Consider the following 21,544-nt stretch of genomic DNA (forward strand, 5'->3'; position numbering starts at 1 on the left):
ATCAAGAAAATGAAATGATTATAACTATAGCACATAGATTAAATCAGGTTAAATTCAAGCAATAAACCATGAGAGATTGCGCATTATGGTGATTTTACACAAAACAAAGTGCATAAAATTGTCTTAACCATGAAAAAATATTATTCAAACACACAGACTCACTGTGGCTTGTTTTTAAAATGGTGGCAACGGCACTATGTAAAAACACCAATGTTCAATAAAGTGCTTCATACAATGTGTTTATAAGTAAAATACATTATTTGTAATCTATAAATTATTATATAAATATAATTACATTTTAATTAAATAATTACATTCTATTTATTTACTTGGAATTTTTTATTTTTAACAAACTGCTGGATATTTCTGCTTTTTGAATTTATTCAATTATTTATTCCAAAAAACAAATATAACATAAATAAGGTATTTTGGTGTAAACTACATAAAAAATGGTGTATAGAAACATTTTATTTATTCAAAGTAAATAGATAAAATGTAATTATTTAATTAAAATGTAATTAAATGTAATTTTTTTGCACATAAAACAAAGATTATTGCACTATGTTTAACAAGAAAATTATATTTCAGTCCCAGTATTTTACCTGGCATTCATTTTCCTTAAACTTTTCAGTTTAATTTACTCCAAAATAACAAAAATACCTTATTTATAATCTCTAAATTTTGATATAAATATAATAATTAAATGAATAATTACATATAAATTAAATAACTAAAAATAATAATTTAACATAGATACAATATTGCATATAGAACATAAGAATTATCTAAATAAATTCAAAAGCAGAAATATCAAGCAGTTTGTTGGCAATTTGGTATATATCTAAAGAGATACACTGTTAAAAATAACAATTATATATATATATATATATATATATATATATATATATATATATATATATATATATATATATATATATTTATATTTATACACCAAATGGTTAAAGTTTAATTTACACCAAAATTAATTTATTTATAATCTATAAATTATGTAAATACAATTGAATACATAATTAAATATATATTAAAGACATACACTGTAAATATATATATATATGTTTTAAATACAATTATTAGGTAAATACAATAATATAGAATATAGAAAATAATCTATAAATTAGGATTTAAATATAAATAGACTATAAAATGTATTCATTATCTAAATAAATTGAAAAGCAGAAATATCCAGCAGTTTGTTAGCAATTTGGTAATATCAAAATAAATTAAAATGTATATAACTATATATTACCAAATTGACAAAATGTAAAATTTATAAGACTTATAATCTATAAATTATTATAGAAATATAAAAAATTAAATATAAATTAAATAATTACCATTTATCTTATATATGAATATATGAATTATCTAAATAAATTCAAAACAGCAGTTAGTTAGCAATTTTGGCAAACTAAAGAGATACACTGTAAAAAAAAAAAAAAAAAAAAGGCTCAACTTCCTTCCTGTTTCTATGCACCAAAATGTTTTAGTGTAATTTACGCAAAAAAGAAAATTCATCCTTTACTAACCCTTATGTCGCTCCAGTCCTCTATGATCTATTTTTTCTTCTGTGGAACACAAAGAACATCTCAGTGTTTTTTTGTTGTTGTTGTTTTTTTTGTACATACAATAGATACAATCCTAACCAAAATGGTTTGGTTTTAAAATATGGTTTCATTTTTAAAATATCTTCTTTTATGATTCACAGAAGAAAGTACGTCATGCTGGTTTGGAACGACATGAAGGTGAAAAAACGACCAACAAATTTTCATTTTAGGGTGAACTATCCCTTCAACACAAAATTTCCCAACACTGAATATGTCTTATTCAATCTGAATGCGTTGTTACATTTCACAATACAGTACAGTTAACAGCAGATTGATAACCTGATGCAACATTCCTGCGGATTACAGCTATTTTAATTCCTGCGCTCGGTATAATAAATCTCATTTATCATTTCGCTGACACACCCCAACACAAACAGACCAAAAAGTCCAAATGAACAGCCACTGATAGCCAAGCAATCATGTGATCATCAGACTACATAAAGCAGCGCACATATTCCCTTGAATGAATAAATGTTCTCTGGGCACCAGGGGCCTTCAGAACAACATTCCAATGCTCTGACTTGGAACACAACAATATACCTCCTGTTTAATTAGATATGCTCAAGGCTCACTTAACACAAGACCAGCAAAAGGGATGTTCTAGATGTTCATTGGAGGTGAATGACCTTGTCACTGAGGAATTCATCCTCCAACAAACTTATCTATGCGAGGAAACTCATAAGAGATAGAGAGATTGAGAACACAAATAGTGTTCGCTCTAAGAAAGTTGGCATAAATCACTTACAGTATTAATGCCAGTCTTGTTGAATGGCCACCTGTTGATTCAGTGCTCACGACCCACCCAACATTGAGTGTGTTCAGTCATGCGTCATATCAGATGAGCCTGGCAGCAGGAAGAGATAGAGCAGCAAATAATATGCACGGGTTTGAATTCTAAGCGAGACTGTTTGTGTGCACTTGTGGTCGGCTGATGGGTTACGGCTTCGCTGCGGTGTATTAAGTGAGCAGGCGGCAATAAGGCACCTGTTCCAGCAGTCTGAGCCCCAGGAGGTTAACATTGGTTTATTGAGGTAGGCATTAGGAACGTCAGGCATGTCAACCCCCCCCCCATCCCCCCCCAACCAGCTGACTGGCCCTTCCTTCCTCCCTCGCCCTACAAAGGGGCCACGGCCAAGAGAAAGTGGAAGGCAGCTGTGTAAATTACTGATGGAGGGGGAAACTCATAATGTGGTGGTATCATAAGGAAAAGGAGGAAAGAGGAGGATCAAAGTGGAGATTAGTCAAAAACCAGATAAGAAGGATTACAACAGATGGAAATGTGTTATTCGCTTGATAAGAATGAGGCACCCAACATTTTCCAAGTAGTAGCTTGAGGATGATTTGTTGCATGCTTATGTAGGTCACGGAAGTGTCATTATCAATGGGAAGATAACAATCGAAACCAATCAGAGACAGTTTTGGGTGTAGCAAAGAGCAGTTCAGTAATGGTTTATGATTGTTTTGCAAAAGCAATCAAAATACAAAATTGAGCACAAAATTCTCAAGGTGAATATTTTTGCTGGGACACTTTTAAGGGTCAATGACATACATATAAATAAAAAGAATGACAACGAAAAAGAAAAATCTTTTTCAAATCAAGTTTTTAGAAACGTATTCTTTGTATTTATATTGGTTTTTGGCTTTAAAAATATTTTACACTATTTTCACGAAGATTTTAATTTAACGATTCTAAAAAATTGTCATGTGTAGCAACCAAATTAATTAATTAATTCATTAATTACCTTTAATAAATGTACACAACTTAGTCAATAATCTTTCTCATTATTTAAAAAAAAAAACTTAAATACAGTTTTCAGGGTAAAACCTTTTTTTGTTTTGGAAATATCATGAATTATTAATTCATTTTAAATACATTTTATAAATTCATACTCATTTTAATTTTATACATTTTTGGGGAAGTCACTCCACATGACATTTCCAGGAAAAATAAAAAATAATTTAGAAATGAAAAATATACTCATCATTATAGAAAAAGGTGTATTTATTGTATTAATGAACTGTATAAGGTTAAAGTTTAATATATTAATAAGAAGCACTTAAATACATCAATAGATAAACTAGTCCATAAATAAATACTTAAGTACCCTTAAATTCATGTGCACTACGGAGTCGTAAGAACATTGGTGTATAATCTTAGTCATTATTTTCAAAAAAATGAAATACAGTTTCCAAGGTAAAAACTATTTTTGTTTTGCAAATATCATGAATTATTAATTCAAAAATTCACATTTTTGTGGAGTCATTCCATATGACATTCCCAGGAAAATTATAATAAAATAAAACGTGTATGAATTAACTGCATTTTAATAAAAGATTATTTTTAATAAATTATTAAGAAGTAGCACAAATACATAAAGAGTTGACCCTAAAACTAGTCCATAAATAAATGTTCTTGAATTAATGTACACTACTGAGACATAAATACATTGGTGTATAATCTTATTCATTATTTAAAAAAATAAATAAATTCAGTTTCCAAGGTAAAAACTAATTTTGAGAAGTCACTTCACATAACAATCCCATAAAAAAAAAAAAAAAATTTAGAAATGTAAAGTATACTCATTATTATATATAAGGTTTATTCATGTATGAATTTACTGCATTTTTAGTTAAGGTTAAAGTTTAATAAATTAATAAGTAGTACCATAAATATACAAATAGATAAACTGACTCTATAACTAAGTAAGACCATTGGTGTATGATCTTATTATTATTTTTTTATTAAATACAGTTTGCAAGGTAAAAAAAAATTGTTTTGCAAATATCATAAATTATTAATTCAAAAATTCACATTTTTAGGCAGTCACTCCATTTGACATTCCCAGATTTTTTTTTTTAATGTAACATATTCTTATCATTATAGAAAAGCTGTATTCATTGTATGATTTAACAAAAATACATAAATAGATAAAATGACCCTAAGACTAGTCTATAAATAAATAATTAATAATAATTCATGTACACTTCTGAATTGTGCATACATTAGTGTATAATCTTATTAATTATTTTCAAAGAAATTAAATACATTTTCCAAGGTAAATTTTTTTTTTTTTTTTGCAAATATCATTAATAATTAATTCAAAAATTCAAATTTTGGGGAGTCACTTCATATGACATTCCCAGGAAAAAATAAAATAAAAAATAATTTAGAAATTTTAAATAAACTTAAAGGTGTATTTATTGTATGAATTAACTGTATTTTAAATAAAGGTTAAATGTAATAAATTAATAAGTAGTACCAAAGCTACAGAAATAGACAAACTGACCCTAAAACTAGTCCACAAAAAATGAATAAATAACCTTGAAATTTATGTACACTACTGAGCCATAAGTACATTGGTGTATAATCTTCATTATTTTCAAAAACGTTTGTAAATATTATGAATTATTCATTCACAAATACAATTTTCTGGGGAGTCACTCCACATGACATTTTTTATATATATATATTCTCATAATTTAAAAAAGGGCTGTATTCATTGTATAAATTTGCATTTTTAATAAAGGTTAAAGTTGAATAAACTACCAATTTTACCAACCTGTAATAAATTACCAGTAGTACCAAAAATACATAAATAGATAAACTGACCCTAAAACTAGAAATGAAATCACTGACCTAAAAAAAATCAGATCACATTGACAGCTGGGCAGACTTGTGAAAGAAAGCTCCTCTATTTTGACAGATAAGTAGTGGTTTGGAATTGAAGGCTGCAAATCATTTCCTCATTTGCTGACAGATGTCACATCTTACACGGTGCTGTGAATCTGTGACCTATCATCTTCTCATGGGGGGCTTTAAGTGAGGTACGAGAACATGTCTGTCCTTGCTGGCCCGACTTAAACACCACCCTCAGAATGATTCACCAGATGACAGCAGGCCTCTTCAAATTAAGGACATTGGCACATGGTGACCATTTAAAGATGCAGATGCTCTCTTTCCCAACCCCCTCCCAAAAGTACACAGGAAAATCCACAGGTGAAGAAAAACACACTGTCTACTACAACCATTAAACACTAATAAAGTGCACTTCAATACTATTCTATTAGATTCTCGCACAGCGTCTGAATGAATTAAAAATGTTTTACTGATCTGAATCTTAAAAAACATGATTAGTATGCAGACTGTCAAATGTATTGAGCTGAAGAGAGCATGTCATATTACACAAGGTGTCCCTTACTCTCATGAGTGCTTTAGGCATTGGTGCGGTACATGTGACGGTTAAATTGGTGCCAGTCCTGTAGCACTCCTACACTGCATCTCTCTTCCTCTTTTTCATGCTCTGTTTCTCTCTCTCTCAGCTCCGTCTGCTTGCTCTTACATGTCTCTAAAGTTCCACCTTAACCACAAATAAATCAGGTGTGTTGGTAGGGTGTGTGTGAGAGACTTCCAACAGGCAGGAACAACTTATGCAATACGAAATTGTGCATTGTCTTCCTGCATATATGATTCTTTCAAGACCACACATGCCCACTGCACCCGTACAGCAAGTGCCATTTTCAAAAAGATCTCTATTTTTTATGCTATTTATTGCTTTTTATTTCTGTTTAAAATGTGCCCATGAACAGTCACTCATTTTAATCAATGAACTGCTCTCTCTCTCTCTCTCTCTATATATATATATATACATACACTACCAGTCAAAATTTTGGACAAACTTCCCCATTCTCTTTAATGGGGAAGTGTGTCCAAACTTTTGACTGGTAGTGTATATATTTACACACACACACACATATACATATATATTAGTATGAGTGTGTGTGCATGTGTTACCCTTGACCACAAAACCCAGTCATAAGGGTCATTTTTAAAATTGATTTATACATAATTTAAACATATTTATACATAAATAAGCTTTGCATTGATGTATGATTTGTTAGGATAGGACAATATTTGGCCGAGATACACCTATTACTGAATCAGAGGGTGCGAAAAAATCTAAATATTGAGAAAATCGCCTTTAAAGTTGTCCAAATTAAGTTCTTAGCAATGCATATTATTAATCAAAAATTATGTTTTAATATATTTTCAATAGGAAATTGACTAAAAATCTTCATGGAACATGATTTTTTCTTAATATCCTAATGATTTTTGGCATAAAAGAAACATTTTTATCCATACAATGTATTTTTGACTATTACAAATATACCTGTGCTATTTAAGACTGGTTTTAAAAAATATATAAAAATAGAAGAAAAAAAAAGAAAAAAAAAAAAGAAAAATTCACAAATATTGCTATATACACTGCCGTTTAAAAGTTTGGGATCAGTGAGATTTTCAAAGTCTTGTGCTCATCAAAGTTCCATTTACTTGATAAAAAATACAAAATAAAAAAATAATATTATAAAGTATTATTGCAATTTAAAATAACAATTTTCTATTTTAATATAGTTTAAAAATATAATTTATTTCTGTGATGCAAAGCTGAATTTTCAGCATCATTACCCTAGTCTTCAGTGTCACATGATCCTTCAGAAATCATTCTGATATGCTGATTTATTATCAATGTTGGAAACAGTTGTGTTGCTTAATATTTTTTTGGAACCTGTGATATTTTTTTTCAGGATTCTTTGATGAATAAAAAGTTAAAAGGACAGCCTTTATTCAAGGTAGAAATCTTTTCTAACAATATAAGTCTTTGCTATCACTTTCTAATCAACTTAACACATTCTTGATGAATAAAAGTATTTATTTATTAAAAAAATAAATAAAGAATACAAATTTACTGACCCCAAACTTTGAATGGTAGTGTATACTGTTACAAAAGATTTCTATTTTAAATAAATGCTGTTCTTTTGAACATTTTATTCAAATCCTGAAACAAATATAACTGGTTGCATAAAATACATTAGGCAATACAACTGTTTCCAACATTGATAATAAATCAGCATATTAGAATTATTTCTGAAGCATCATGTGACACTGAAGACCGAAGTAATGATGCTGAAAATTCAGCTTTGCATCATAGGAATAAATGCTATTTTAAAGTATATTCAAACAGAAAAACACTATTTTAAATTGCAAAAATATATCACATTTTTACATTTTTTTTGTATTTTTAATCAAATATTTTGCAGTCCTCTTTAAAAAAACATTAATAAATCTTAATGATCCCAACTTTTGAACAGCAGTGTATGTATGTTTTGGTCTATTTGCTGTTGTCAGTTTTTATAAAAATAGCAATTTTCTCACAAAAAGTTTGACGATGAATGAAATTCACTCCCTTTAAGCTAAATACCAAGGCAGGTAAAGACGCCTACACCAGTCTTTACTGTCAAGCTCTCTGAATAATACCTCTTTGCTGGGACTTCATTTATCTTATGTTGTTCCAACAACCTCAACAAGTCAGAAAAAGCTTTCTGTCTGGCTTGCGGATTTTCCTTTTTCAAACTTGGTGTAATCCATTGACTTCAATGGATTAATTTCACAGGGCAACAGATATGCCCAAACGCTGCCTCACCCAAAACCCAAGCATTGTGGGAGTTCTGGGTTTGTCGAATCCATGCCTGCTCTAAACTAAACACAGACACCACACACAGAACATTGTGTGATTTCTGTGTGTTTAAAGTAATATTACAGGTTATGTTATATTAATCACGCAGCATAATTTGGATTTTTGGCCACATCCACTTCCATTCTAAGCACCTCACCGCAAGCTCTATTTGTGCATTTTTCAAGCAAAACAAGGAACAAGTCAAAATTATTTTATGTGGTAAACAAGATTATGCCACAAACTCAGCTCAACTTGTATTGAAACCAGAATCGCAAGAAGCTAAACCAATCTCAGAAAGTACAAGCAGATTCCAGCCGGCACTATACCCTCTTGATCTGATCCCAGCTCTGCCCAAACTGACCCAAACAGAAACATTTTTTACAGTGAGATGTAATTATGTGCAAGGCCCGTCTTTACTTGCGTCTGAGATTATATTTCAGCCTCAGAGCAGAGGAGATGATGTCACAGAGGAGGTAACGCATTCGTATGGTTTAAATCTCCAGGTGAATCATATCGCAGCTGCATTGACCTTTTCCAGTTTTTTTTTTTACGTAAAGAGCAAGCTGACCCCAGTGCTACCCGATCCAGCACTGAAAACATCCTGGCCATTGTGTTGACTATGAAAAGAAGAGCTGCATCAAATCCTAAAGCTTTCTTCAGACTATTCTGCCAGCAAGTGAGACACAACAGCGTGGCTTCCAGACATACGTCATCGGTTAGAGCATTTTCGCGTGATCTTCAACGAGGTCTCCTTTTTCCTATGACTAATTCGGAGATAAAAATGGAACACGGCCCATTCAAACAGATTCATTTGAGTCTACCATAACTGAAAGGTCAGAAGGCTCTCATATTCGCACCTTTTTGTTGCTTTGTTTTGATTCAGCTATTCAGAGTAAACTGTGTTGAAGCTTGACACGAAGCTTTAGCGGGCCCAAAAAAAAAAAAAAAGACAGAAAAATCAAGCTGTCTGGTTTGAATTTGCCATCACGCAAGAGGTTCATATCAGATAAACACAGCATGTCATTGAAGTGAAGCGATTATCCAAAAGCAGCCTATATTTATGTTATCAAATGTCTAAGTATGATGTAAAAGAGTGACATTAAGAGGGGAATACCGTAGAGAGAGGTTTAATCATCCAAAAAGTGTCTTCAGCAGCTTTTCATGTCTGTAAGAGATATTTTAAATGATATGTAATAGCCTTTTGGAGGTCAAGACCATCATAACTAACAGGAACGACTATGAAAGGAGCCATTGTTTCCTGTACTATAGGCCTACATGCCTTTCAGCATATTTATATGTGCTGTATTTTTTTATATGTGATGGGTATCCCTTCTGTCATGGAGGGGCTCCATCTAATAAAAAAAAAAAAAAAAACACTGACTAGAATTAGTAACTTTACAACCCTATACCACAATACAAAATAATAACTCACTGACGTTCACACACTTTAAAAAAATGGTGAAATTTTCTACAAATGGGCTATACAGTAGTAGATTAAACCTTTACAGGGTGTTCAGGTCTGTTGGCTGACTGCACATTATCCAGCTAGATTAACGTTACTATAACAGGGCTAACGTTACAAATAGACAAAACAATAATATAATTCACACCTAAACGACCTCAAAACAAAATCTGCAGAAATACTACAATATTAAGGGGTATTAATATAAAATCAGTTACTTTTCAATCCGTGGACTAGGTGGATGCCTTTTTTTCTCACTGTTTACACACAATGTTCGATCAGCGAACTTTGCGTGTTTCAAAAGTGTTATGCTCACCGTATTATATTATAATGAATCCTCCGAGTTGTTAAAAAGGCCTCCATTTTAACTGCATTTGGAAACTTCCCTTTGGAGACGCAAGATGGCATCAATTAACTATTTTAACGTACATTACAGAGAGAGCGAGAGACAGAGAGACACTGCGGAGTGATACGAGAAACGGGAAAGTAGCGCCGGCGTTAGTCCTACCGAGGGCTACTTTTACCATGGGTGGTTTTTTTAGTCCGCGACTCAATGCGATTCACACTCAACTCCACCCACCGCAACTCGATTTCGACGAAGGGGAAAACCGCGATACAAACGTGACTCGTTTTGATTAGCTGTGTTTGTTTTGGTTCTGGCTTGTTGACATTGTCAATGGTGTAACTCACAGTTCATGATAAAAACGTCTTACCATATGAAAGCACACTGACCTATAAGAAATGTGTATCAAAGTATTTATTGTGTCAGAGAAGCTCTTATTTACATCATGTCCACACTTTGTTACAATGAGAGGATTCGAAAGCATGCAGGACAAAAAGTTTTTAGAGGTGAGTGAATGTAGGGTTTTGCACTTACATCACAATTTGGTCAGTTACACGGATGCGTGCCATATTGGCAATACTCGGCTGTAAACAACAGCATGGATTGCACAGTTAATGTACTGCTGAATACATTGTTCTGCTAATTTATGCTGTCTAAACCACAGAAATAACGCATGGAAGCTGATAAATCATATAGAGAAGGACTTGGTAAGCAGAAAAGGGTGCGATATTTTGACAAACTAAAGTGAATAGGTGATAAAGATACATACAAGCAGGATTAATAAAGATATTAGCCTAAAATATCACCTACCCGACCAGAAATAATAAGAACAAACACAATGTTGTCAAGATTCTTGCCCTTGAAATCCTGGTTAAGTTTGGCCAACTATAATGCCTTTTGTTCCTCAGACAGGTTTTTTGCACTCTTCTCCTTGATTTGTTATAACTTTTGGGAGTCTATATTACTACAAATATTTTTCCAGGTCCGACTGTTTAGAACAGCCCAAAAAATGACAATAATTGACTATTTTCAGCAGCAATAATAGGCAAAATATGCAAGTTTCCTTTGGTTCAATAGCATTGTTTACATTCAGTACCGCCAATATGGCCGACTGATGGTGTGTCGAGAAAACACTCAATATATGATGGACAGATGAGTTATGATCATTTTTGTTTTCTACTTTGAAGGCGTCTTAAGTAAAACTGCTTAATATTTAACTAAACATATGCAAACGCTTGATCTGGAAGGGTCGAGACCCGTTTAACAGAATACGGAAGTCTGTTGCGCATGACCCCTATTGGCTACATTGCTCAGTGCTACAAAAACATGCTGTAAATAGAAACTTTTGATGCTTTCCAGAGCGCAAACACAGGAGCTTTTACGGTTTCGCCAATATCCTATTATTACAGTATTAACTGAGGGTGCTTTTAACTACATGAAAAAGACGTGGTGTGAGAAGTAAGTAACATCTATTTTAAGTGATTAATAGCGGTTAATTTTGACCACTTACTTATATTGTAGCTATTAAAATATTAAAAGTATACACAAAAGCACTTAAAATAGATAGATGGTTTTGTGTGTGTGTGTGTGTGTGTGTGTGTGTGTGTGTGTGTGTAAAATGGAAGCAATGTGGTATTGTTGAAGTAGGCCGCCTACCCACGGTTTATGGTAATCTTTCAGTGTACACACGCACTGGTGGTTTATTTCCATTTTAATTTAATTGACAAATTGCAGCTGATTAGTGTTGTTCACTCTTTATTCTTTCTGTAGTTTGCCCAGCACTTTAGTACAGCTTTGAAGTACTTAACTGCAGCTGGTGCATAAAAAGTAGAAGTGACACTGATGATCATAGCATTGTGGGATGTACAGCTTGTTAAAGCATGTTTTGTTAAAAATCTGACATCTGGACATGCCTAGTAGTTAACATCATGATGACTAGTACTGTGTTTGTATCATAAAATGTTATAACTATTGCAGTGCTGCAAAACTCTTAACTTTTCACCACAATAAGAATAGCAATGCACAGATGCACAGAGAGAAGATGATTTACAAGTCATTACTTTCACAAAACATTTTAACCGCATTTCAAAAATGTTGCTACAAAAATTCTAATTTTTTTTAAATTAATATCAAATCAAGTTTCGCAATATATTACAGTTTTAACAGTTTTGACTGCATGAGAAAATGGATATGTGGCGTGAGAACAAGAGTATGTAGTATAATTTTAATTGAAGTCGTGGCAATTGTTCCGCAAACCTGTGTGGTCACATGCCATTGCTCTGCAAAATTTCACAGGCGAAATCCATAATTTCTATAATAACAACGCAATAAAGTTTCCCACGCAGATTATGCTCATGTTCAAAATGGCCAAAGCTCCTTGGTCTGGAAGTAACTGCTGTGCGAGTGGTGCTTAATTTTTTCAGTTTTTTGTTATTTATTTTAGACCGCCTGACTGTAAATGATCTGTTACATAAAATTTATATTGCCTATCCTTCAACATTTGGGCTTCAGTAACCTCTCATTGTAACTAAGCCTAGTAACTCAGTTACATAATTTCTCAGAATGTCTCCATGTTTCAGTCCTAACATCTAAGCAAAGTTGCATTCCTCCACAATCTGTGCATGAACTCCCACTCTGTTATCTCATTCGAAACGTGTATAGTTCATAAATAAATGCTCGCTTAGGATTTTGTTTAGGAAACAAAAGGAATGAACACACCGCACATGTAAATCTATTTTTTGATAAGGAATGTATCAGCTCAGCAGCTTGAGAGATAATTTAAATTGCAAGGATGTTTAGCATGCCCAAATGACTGGTGGAAAGTGGACACTTATCAGAAAAAGAAAAGCCAACCCCAGTATTTTCAGCATTCTTAACATTTCCTTCTCTTTCTAATTTGGTCTTTTGGAGCCCAGTCAGTGTGGTTCATGCCCATAGAATTACAGAGAGCTAGAAAGATGAAGGACAGCACAAACACGTGCTTGAAGAGACATTTTTGCAATTCATTCCCGCACCTGCGTACACACATATATGCCTACACGCACCATAAGTACAAAATAATACAAGCGTTTAAGTATAACTGGATAACTGTATAGTGGTCCTAAGCGAATACTTCTCATTTTTGTACTCTAGTTTTCATAAGTAAAGGCTTAGGGAGAAATGCAAAACAGATCTTTCTAAAGCGGTCTGATGTGTTTATAAAAATACCATCTAAGTATCTAAGTATCATATCACATGGACTCGGCCGCTGACATATGGCCTCAATAAAGCAGTCAAAAAGCCTCCTAGCAATTTGAATGAATTAGATATTTGCATGCCTGTTCTTGCTGCAATGTCCTCCAACTGTGGTTTTTACTACATACCAAACTTCCTACTGTTACCTTTGCCGTCGGCCTGGTTCATAACTGGAGATGAACAATATAGATGCTTCGTCTACTTTCCTTTCATTATTTTGGGCCCTCCAGATTCATACTTCCGGCAAACGCATCGCCGCTTTGCCGTGAGTGGGTGTCAATTAACATTCCTGGTCTTGGTCTGTCATGGCATTGTAAATCTTCTATACTTCACCTCCTGTTTTTCCATGAACACACCTCTTTTCCTACTGGGATGAAAAGAAAGATGAGGAGAGTGATATGTCTTTGAGGGCTTTGGCATAACCTGTCTGCAACTTGCCCTTCGTTTTGTCTTTCAGATTTATAAGTAGCACAAAGTTTACCAGATTTACTCGCAGCTAAACGTCGATCGCAAAGAACATGGGAAGTACGGTTCAAAATATGTATATATTCCGTGATTAAACCCGACATAAAAGCCGCAGCTTTGGAGCAGGATAGTATTCCTGAATAACGTGCGCTGTGGTCGGGGTGGAATACTTTTGGATCATTAGATAAATGAAGACCGTTTTCTCTGTGATGTATCTTCCAACTCACAGCATTCACAAATTTCCTGATCTTCAAGGGTCATGCCAGCACGACCACAAAACACTGCCCCTGGGAATTCCGCGAATTCCCCACGGAACATCATGCGGGTTTGCGAATTTGATTCATACGGGATCGGGCAAATCAAACCAAGAGCTGGCCAGAACACAGAATACCTCTTTCCAAATCTCTCTCACACACACAGCTAAAGACAAATACACAAACATTTATTCTTAAACATTTATCTTGCATACAAACATGTTTTTTTTTTTTTAAATCCATCTATAAAAATAATGTCCTTATTGAGATTCTTTCTTTTACTTGCCGTCATGTTGTTCCAAACCTATGATTAAATATTGACAATTTTCTTGTTTGTGTCAACTTTCCATTCAAATACATATTTGTGACACTGGATTACAAACCCAGTCATAATGGTCAATTTTTCAAAATTGTGAAATCATTTGAAAGCAATCAAAGAATAAATACGCTTTAAATTGATGTATGGAGGGTTAGGATACGCTCTTAAAAATAAAGGTGCTTTAAAAGGTTCTTCACAGCGACGCCATAGAGGAACCACTTTTGGTTCCACAAAGAACCATTCAGTCAAAGGTTCTTTTATAATCTGAAGAACCTTCTTTTACCACAAAGAACCTTTTGTGAAACAGAAAGGTTCTTCAGTTGTTGAAGGTTCTTTATGGAGCCATTTAGAAGAATAAAGGTTCTTCTATGGCATCGGAAAGCACCTTTATTTTTGAGAGTGTAGGACAATATTTGGCCGAGATACAACTATTTAAAAATCTGGAATCTGAGGGTGCAAAAAAATCTAAATATTGATATAAAAAGTTGTCCAAATGAAGTTCTTAGCAATGTATATTAGTTTTTATAGTAGGAAATTTACAAAATATCTTCATGGAACATGATCTTTACTTAATATCTGATCATTTTGACCCATACAATGTATTTTTGACCATTGCTACAAATATACCTGTGCTACTTAAGACTGGTTTTGTGGTTCAGGGTTACATTGTTGTTGTTTTTTTGGCATGGTATGATTTTTTGGTTTTGCTGTCTCTATTTACAGCATTACAGTTCTCCTTAAGATTGAAAAGAATTAGCATAAATTTAGGGTTAGCATTATCAGATGGGCTGGGCCTCAAGAAGAACCCTAGATGTAAATCTTGTCTTTTTCAGATTCACTGTAACCACACTAAAGACTGGCGTGGACTATAAGCCAAAACCCATAATAAACCATTAGATGAAAATACAGAACATGTTATCAGTATCACAACACTGCCATCATGTGGCTGATATGGACACTTCCACTGTAAATCACAGATCTTCAATTCACAAATTCGCCTGTCCATCCAGTCCTAAAGGTTAATAGTAACCGAACTTGGCTTGTGTCCTCAATAAAGGCTCAAACCCAAGATTCGGGTGAGCTCCGAGTTTTACTTGCCCATCGTGATACTGCATAGAGGTGAAGGGATGCCACAATGACTGCTGATTATATTCTACATATAATACATTTGAAAGAACCATTAAATGATGATTTTATATATATTAGTACATTCTAGTATTTGTGCAGTTAATTCTAATATTGTATTTTCAGAAAGTTTTGGAATATTTGTTATCTCCCCAAAATTGTCACTACCAAAACAGTAATATATAATTTAATAAGAAGGGTTATATTGACCTATCAAGACGTATTGACCTATTTTAAACGTATTTCAAGTCTTATTTATGAGATTTGTTGTATTTTTAATCCTTTTTTTTTTTTTTTGGAAAAGGCAAAAAGTTAATTTTAAAGTTAAGGATTTTTAAAAACATTTTAGTTGATAATTGCGTATAGCCTACTCTATTTTTGACAGAAAAGAATCCCATGTTTCGGTTGTGACGGCACATTTTCGGAAGTGACAATAATGTTTTAATAGCGACCACATCACATTACAGAATTTTAACTCATACTAAAACACTACTAATACATACTAAATGTGCATTACTGTACTAAAATGTAGTTTATTTTCCCCAAATAAAGAATCATGTGTTCCCTTTTGTCATTACTGAAACAATGAGACATGTTTTGGTCGTGACTGTTACAGTAGTGACTATTTTATGGGATAACACCCAAAAACTTTACCAAATGTATCGGTATAGTGACTGTTTCGGTCGTGACAATTTAAGATACTTTTGAACCTAGCTCAAAGTTGCTAAAAAGCACATGGTTAGCTAGCACAGTTCTGAACAGTTGTACACATATAGAAACTAAATATTATGGAATAACTCCCAAAAAATGTTTGGTAGTGATGTTCTTTAAGGTTACACAGATTTTTAGGCTTTCAAACACATTTACCTCACAATGAGGAGACCTATCTACTTACCGAGTAACTGTTAGCTATGAGAGAGAGGGTGACAGAGGTCGCGTTAACCGAAAATTGTCCATTGTTGACGGATTTTTTTTATCAATGATGGAAAATGTCCGTCACTTTGACAGATTACACTGAGGGTGATCTACTGTAACTTGTAACTGTAATCCCCACCCCTGTCCAGTTGGTGGCGAGCATTGGATCCAGAACAAAAAAGAAACTCTCTGTCACGAATCTTTTGCTATGCGTTTGATTACGCACAGGCGAATACCCAGAAGATACAACAATCAATCACGCCACATTAAAGAGCGTCAAAACGGTATTTATTTGCTTGAATTTCCTAACGAAACGGACATAATTTGAAATCTAAGAGACTATCATATCAAAAGTGACACAAAGCTTATCTATTGTGATTTATTGGATGGGAGCACTGTATGAAATATATCGTCCTGTAGGTTCGTAATTAAAAATGAAAATGTGAATAAAAATAAATGCAAATGTTATTATAATTAAAATATGACACATATTTCCTGATCATAAATGTAGGGGTGTAGTTAAAATCAGTCTCAGCCAATGGACTAAAACATACACTCTTTCGGTAGTGACATTAATTTTTTTTTTTACATATAGTTTCACAATTTACAAAGAAAATATAAAATATTCTACTATTTATATTTTTTAACAAAATCAAAAAATATGTTTAAAAACAACAATGGAATCATTTTCATGAGTTGAAATTCAGGGTTAGGGTTCAGGACAACCACCTCCCAATTGAAAGTACCATTAAATGATGATATGATTTTATATATATATTAGGCTTACTGATATTTTAAATATTAGGGTTCAATAGATAATAGAAGGATCTTAGTAAACATTTTAGATTTGAATACTTAAATGCTTTTTAAATGTGTTTTTTGGTTGTGGGACAGCAATTTTGCACCAATTCTGTAGCATGATAATTTATAGGACTAAATGATTAGGCTCCATTCGAACCTACGTTTGGAACATAGGCTATTTTTAAAATAATAAAAAGTTAAAAACTGCAAACTGATATAAACTGTATATGACAGGAATGATTAACAAATGTGAATGGAAATCAGAGCAAAGCCAACAAACAACACCAACAGGCAGAGAGTGAATGACCATTTAATGATCTGCAAAGGTGTTAACAAACAAAATTTATTTTACATCTTTAAATGTCCTCATAGAGGAACCGCAAAATACACTCAAAATGATGAAATAAGATAAATCAGACAAAATTTTAAGATCAGCTGTTTCTGTTTACTCTTTCTTTTGGTATTTTGATATTTTAAATTTGTATATCAAAAATGTAAGTGCCTTCAAAATGACCATGAGAGACTTTGTAGTAACCCAATGAAACTGCAAAACTAAGACTCATGGTTTACTTTCTGCATCGGTTTTCTTTACATACTTTTGTTTTGTCTTACAAAACAAAATAAAGACCCTGACATAAAAAAAAAAACAAAGACAGAGAAAAAAAAAGCAACACAAAATGAAAATGATTATTTACAGCTTGGCTCAAGGAGACACCAATCAAGAAATGAGACCAAAAAAAGACAGTCTCTATCATGTCTCCTGACAGATTTTGTACATATTTTCAACTTTTTTTTTCTCTTTACAAAGTATATTTACCACTTGCATTGCACTGTTCTTGTTGGACATTCAGAGGTATGTTCAAAAAACCAAGAAAGAAACAGTGGAAAACAGAATTTAACACTTCAGGGGTCCTACGGACAATATCATCAGTTAAGATCCCCCAATAGTTACCGACGTGAAAATAGGTAGAAATAGAGGTAGGGGACAAAAAGCATAAAACAAGGCAATGTAAAAGCAGGCCTTAAAGATCAAGTGACAAATACAAAGTCAAGTATCAAAATAAAACTTGATGAATCTCAATTCATTTCGTTTTCTCCATTTAAAAATTATGGCACAGGATTGATTTCAAAAACAAAACAAATCTGAAATGATACTCAAGTGGTAACTGACAGTTCACTTTCACGGTTGATGGCAAGAGGTTGTCAATCTTGTTATGCTTGTCAACTGCTTTGAAAGTCTTTAAATATACATCATATTTACAACCAGGCCTTCGCCCGACTCACTTTGCAATTATTAAGAGGAAAGCGAAAAAAGTATACATACAATCCCCAATTGAGGCATCAAGTGTAAACTGTACAACTCACAACGCTCCCACATTTTGTCCCTTTCGGAGATAACAAGGACTATATTGAGAGCCATTTCTACAAATAACATGGAAGTAACTTGTTTGCTTATGATTGAACAGTAGCTGCTTTATATTACATAATTATTTACTTTTTTTTTAAATATAAAATTTGTCAAAGGAATTCAATTGAACTACTTTGACTAAATAACATTTTAGTCTCTACCACAAAAATGGCTGGTGAATGAAGCATGTCCAAGTAATAAAGTAAAAGTACAATTTCAATAACTAAATTTGTACAAACTTGTTTTTCATTTTTTGATTTTCATAACATAGTGCAATGACTGGTCTGATTATTCTTCAGAAAAAAAAAATCTTAATCAATAAAAAGTTTCTTAACCCCATGTCCTAATAATCCCAAAGATCTTCAGTGTTTTAAAAACCATAGATACAAATCTCCAAAAGAAGAAAAAAAAGAAAACAAAAAATGATCAGAGAATTGATCGTTGTAAATAGCTCCATTTATCTCTGTGTACTAAAGGTCATACACAGTTAAACGGATGCGGCAATGAGTCAATGAATTAAAAGGCTGGTGAAAGAACAAAAAAAAAAGAGTGAATACATGGCCAAAAAGGAGTAAACTTGACTAACATTGAGGTGCTTTCCAGAGTACAAACAAAAAACGAAACTAGTAAGTCCCAAAGGCTGGTGTTGGCATGTTAGTGTGGGAAGCTGGGATCTCCCTCTTATACAGAAGCTATAACAATCATAAGATGGGGAGAGATACTGGAGATGCTATTGAGAAGGTCCGGAGCGAGATGAGACAAGTGGCTCTCAGAAAACTCGCAAGGAGGGAAAATCTGGACAACATAGGCTGGCTACAAGACAGACAGAAGAACATTATTTGTTAGTGAAATGTACAATTTTAAATCAGAACATGGATAAATTATTTACTTTTACATATGGAATCATTTGATCTTTTATGACAGTGGTTTTCTTTCAGGAAAACTCTTGTGAGGACTAACCTGATTTGAGCCTGGGTTCGGGACGTTGATAATTCCAGCAGCTTGTTTTGCTTGCAGGTAAGTGATGAAACCGGTTTTAAGAGCATGGGTCTGGTTGTGGACATCCTCTTGGTCCAGTCCACAAGGCAATGCCAATAGAAGGCAGTATTCATTTTCAGCCTAGGGGAAAAAATCAATTAAATTTCTAATACTGTGCTGACATTTTAGTAGATTTTGTTTTGCTTAGTTTTAAATGGACAGTTCACCCAAAAATGACGTCCCAAACCCGTCTTTCATTCATTTTAAAAACACAAATAAAGATATTTCTGATAAAATCCAAGAGCTTTCTGATTTTGCATAGACAGCAACGGTACTACCATGTTCAAGGTCCATAAAGGTAGTAAGGACATTATTAAAACAGTCGTTGTGACACGCACGCACTGTGGTACTCTTATAAATGCGTGTCAAAGACTGAGACGGAAGAGAATACATTGTTGAATTAAGTTATTTTTGTTTTCTTTGCATACAAAAAAGTATTCTCGTAGCTTCATAAAATTAGGGTTGAACCACTGATGTTACATGGATTATTTTAACAATGTCTTTACTGCCTTTCTGGGCCTTGAACGTGGTAGTTGCGCTGCTGTCTATGAAGGGTCAGAAAGCTCTCAGATTTCATCCAAAATATCTAAATTTGTGTTCCGAAGATGAACAAAGGTCTTACGAGTTTGGAACAAGATGAGGGTGAGTAGTTAATGACAAAATTATTATTTTTGTGTGAACTATCCCTTTAACTATGACGGCATTTTAGTGCCACATTAAAATAAAAAAACAAACCAAGATTGCGATATTGAAATTGTAATATTTCAGGAATAAAGTTGAAATGTTTAGAGAATAAAGTCAAAATTACAAGAATAAAGTCAAAGTGTTTTGAAAATAAAGTCAAAATAATTTTGAGAATAAAGTCAGTATTACGAGAATTAATTCGTAGCAATTACGAGATTAAAGTTATAATATTTTGAGAGTATATTCAAGACTTTTGCGCATGCATGGGCCCTGATTGGGATCACTGGGAGAAATTCCAAAGTCTCAGCTTTCCAAAGTCAAAGCTTATTGCTATTATTGGCTGGCACACTACAAATAGGCCTAATGAATGAAATCTAAGACGTGAAATATTATTTCTAAGCATACTGTCCCTGCGAGTATAACACATGGTAGGATTTCTGCCTATAATCCTACATATATTCAAATAAATTCCGGTGGCTTGGCAACTTCTCCCGGTGCTCCCAATCTGGGCCATTTGCATGTGCAGGCTATACTCTCATAATATTATAGGCTAACTTTAATTGCTACAAATTAATTCTCGAAACATTTCTAAAATAATTTACGTGCCACTAAAACGCTGTTATACTTTAATAGATATGGATAAGTTAGATTTAATGTGATATGTGCTATAAAAGGTAGACAGGATGCTTACAGTCATACGTCTTGCAACTCCCTCAAGTTGTGAGGCCTCTAAGCGCATTCTCTGGGCAATCCGAAGAAAGGCACCTCCTTCTGGTGGTGGCAGTGAACGGTGAGCCAGGACATTGTTACCAGACACAAAGTGAAGCTGTACTGCTGCAGTGTCATTCTTAAGTGCCAGGTGACCTTGCCAAATAATTGGGTATTTCTGCTTAAAGGAAGACAAAAATTATGTTACAACCTGAAGAATTGTTTCCATTGAACTTCTAAAGGAATTTAAAAAAATAAATATATTACAAACCGTTAACAACTGCACCATGTCAACGGACCGAAGTCCTATGTGGTCAAGTTTGAAGTCTGATCGCATCTGAGAACTGACTGAGGATGGAGGTTTCATCTGGTTTGAAATGGGTCCTTGAGGTCCCTTCTGTACAGTAATAGGCAACTCCAATTTGGGTGTTATAGTCACTGGAGAAGTGTAAGAGGGGGAGCCAGTCTCACTCTGAACCCGTGATATGTGAGACAAATCCATGGAGCTCGGGTGTCGAATGTGAGAACCGTCAAGCTTTGAGTCGCCGAAACTTCCCACAGACTCAATGGAGGAGACAGAGGGAACCTTGTGCCGCTGACCATGATCAATTTGTGAGACCTGATAAAGAAGGTACATCTTAAATTAAGACA

General features: G+C 33.5%; 1 protein-coding gene across 1 annotated transcript in view; it reads right to left on the reverse strand.

Annotated features, from left to right (window-relative positions):
• Positions 1–17,349: 17,349 nt before the first annotated feature.
• spen (spen family transcriptional repressor) overlaps positions 17,350–21,544 on the reverse strand; it is a 37,679-nt gene continuing 33,484 nt past the window's right edge. The window contains exons 12-15 of the mRNA XM_073823102.1: positions 21,165–21,512; positions 20,877–21,071; positions 19,424–19,582; positions 17,350–19,276 (exon numbers count right to left, since the gene is read on the reverse strand). Coding sequence (XP_073679203.1) covers positions 19,145–19,276; positions 19,424–19,582; positions 20,877–21,071; positions 21,165–21,512 — 834 coding nt within the window. The 3' untranslated portion in view covers positions 17,350–19,144. The remainder of the gene's footprint in view (positions 19,277–19,423; positions 19,583–20,876; positions 21,072–21,164; positions 21,513–21,544) is intronic.

This window comes from Garra rufa, chromosome 18 (assembly GCF_049309525.1).
Source record: "Garra rufa chromosome 18, GarRuf1.0, whole genome shotgun sequence".
Classification (NCBI taxonomy): domain Eukaryota; kingdom Metazoa; phylum Chordata; class Actinopteri; order Cypriniformes; family Cyprinidae; genus Garra; species Garra rufa.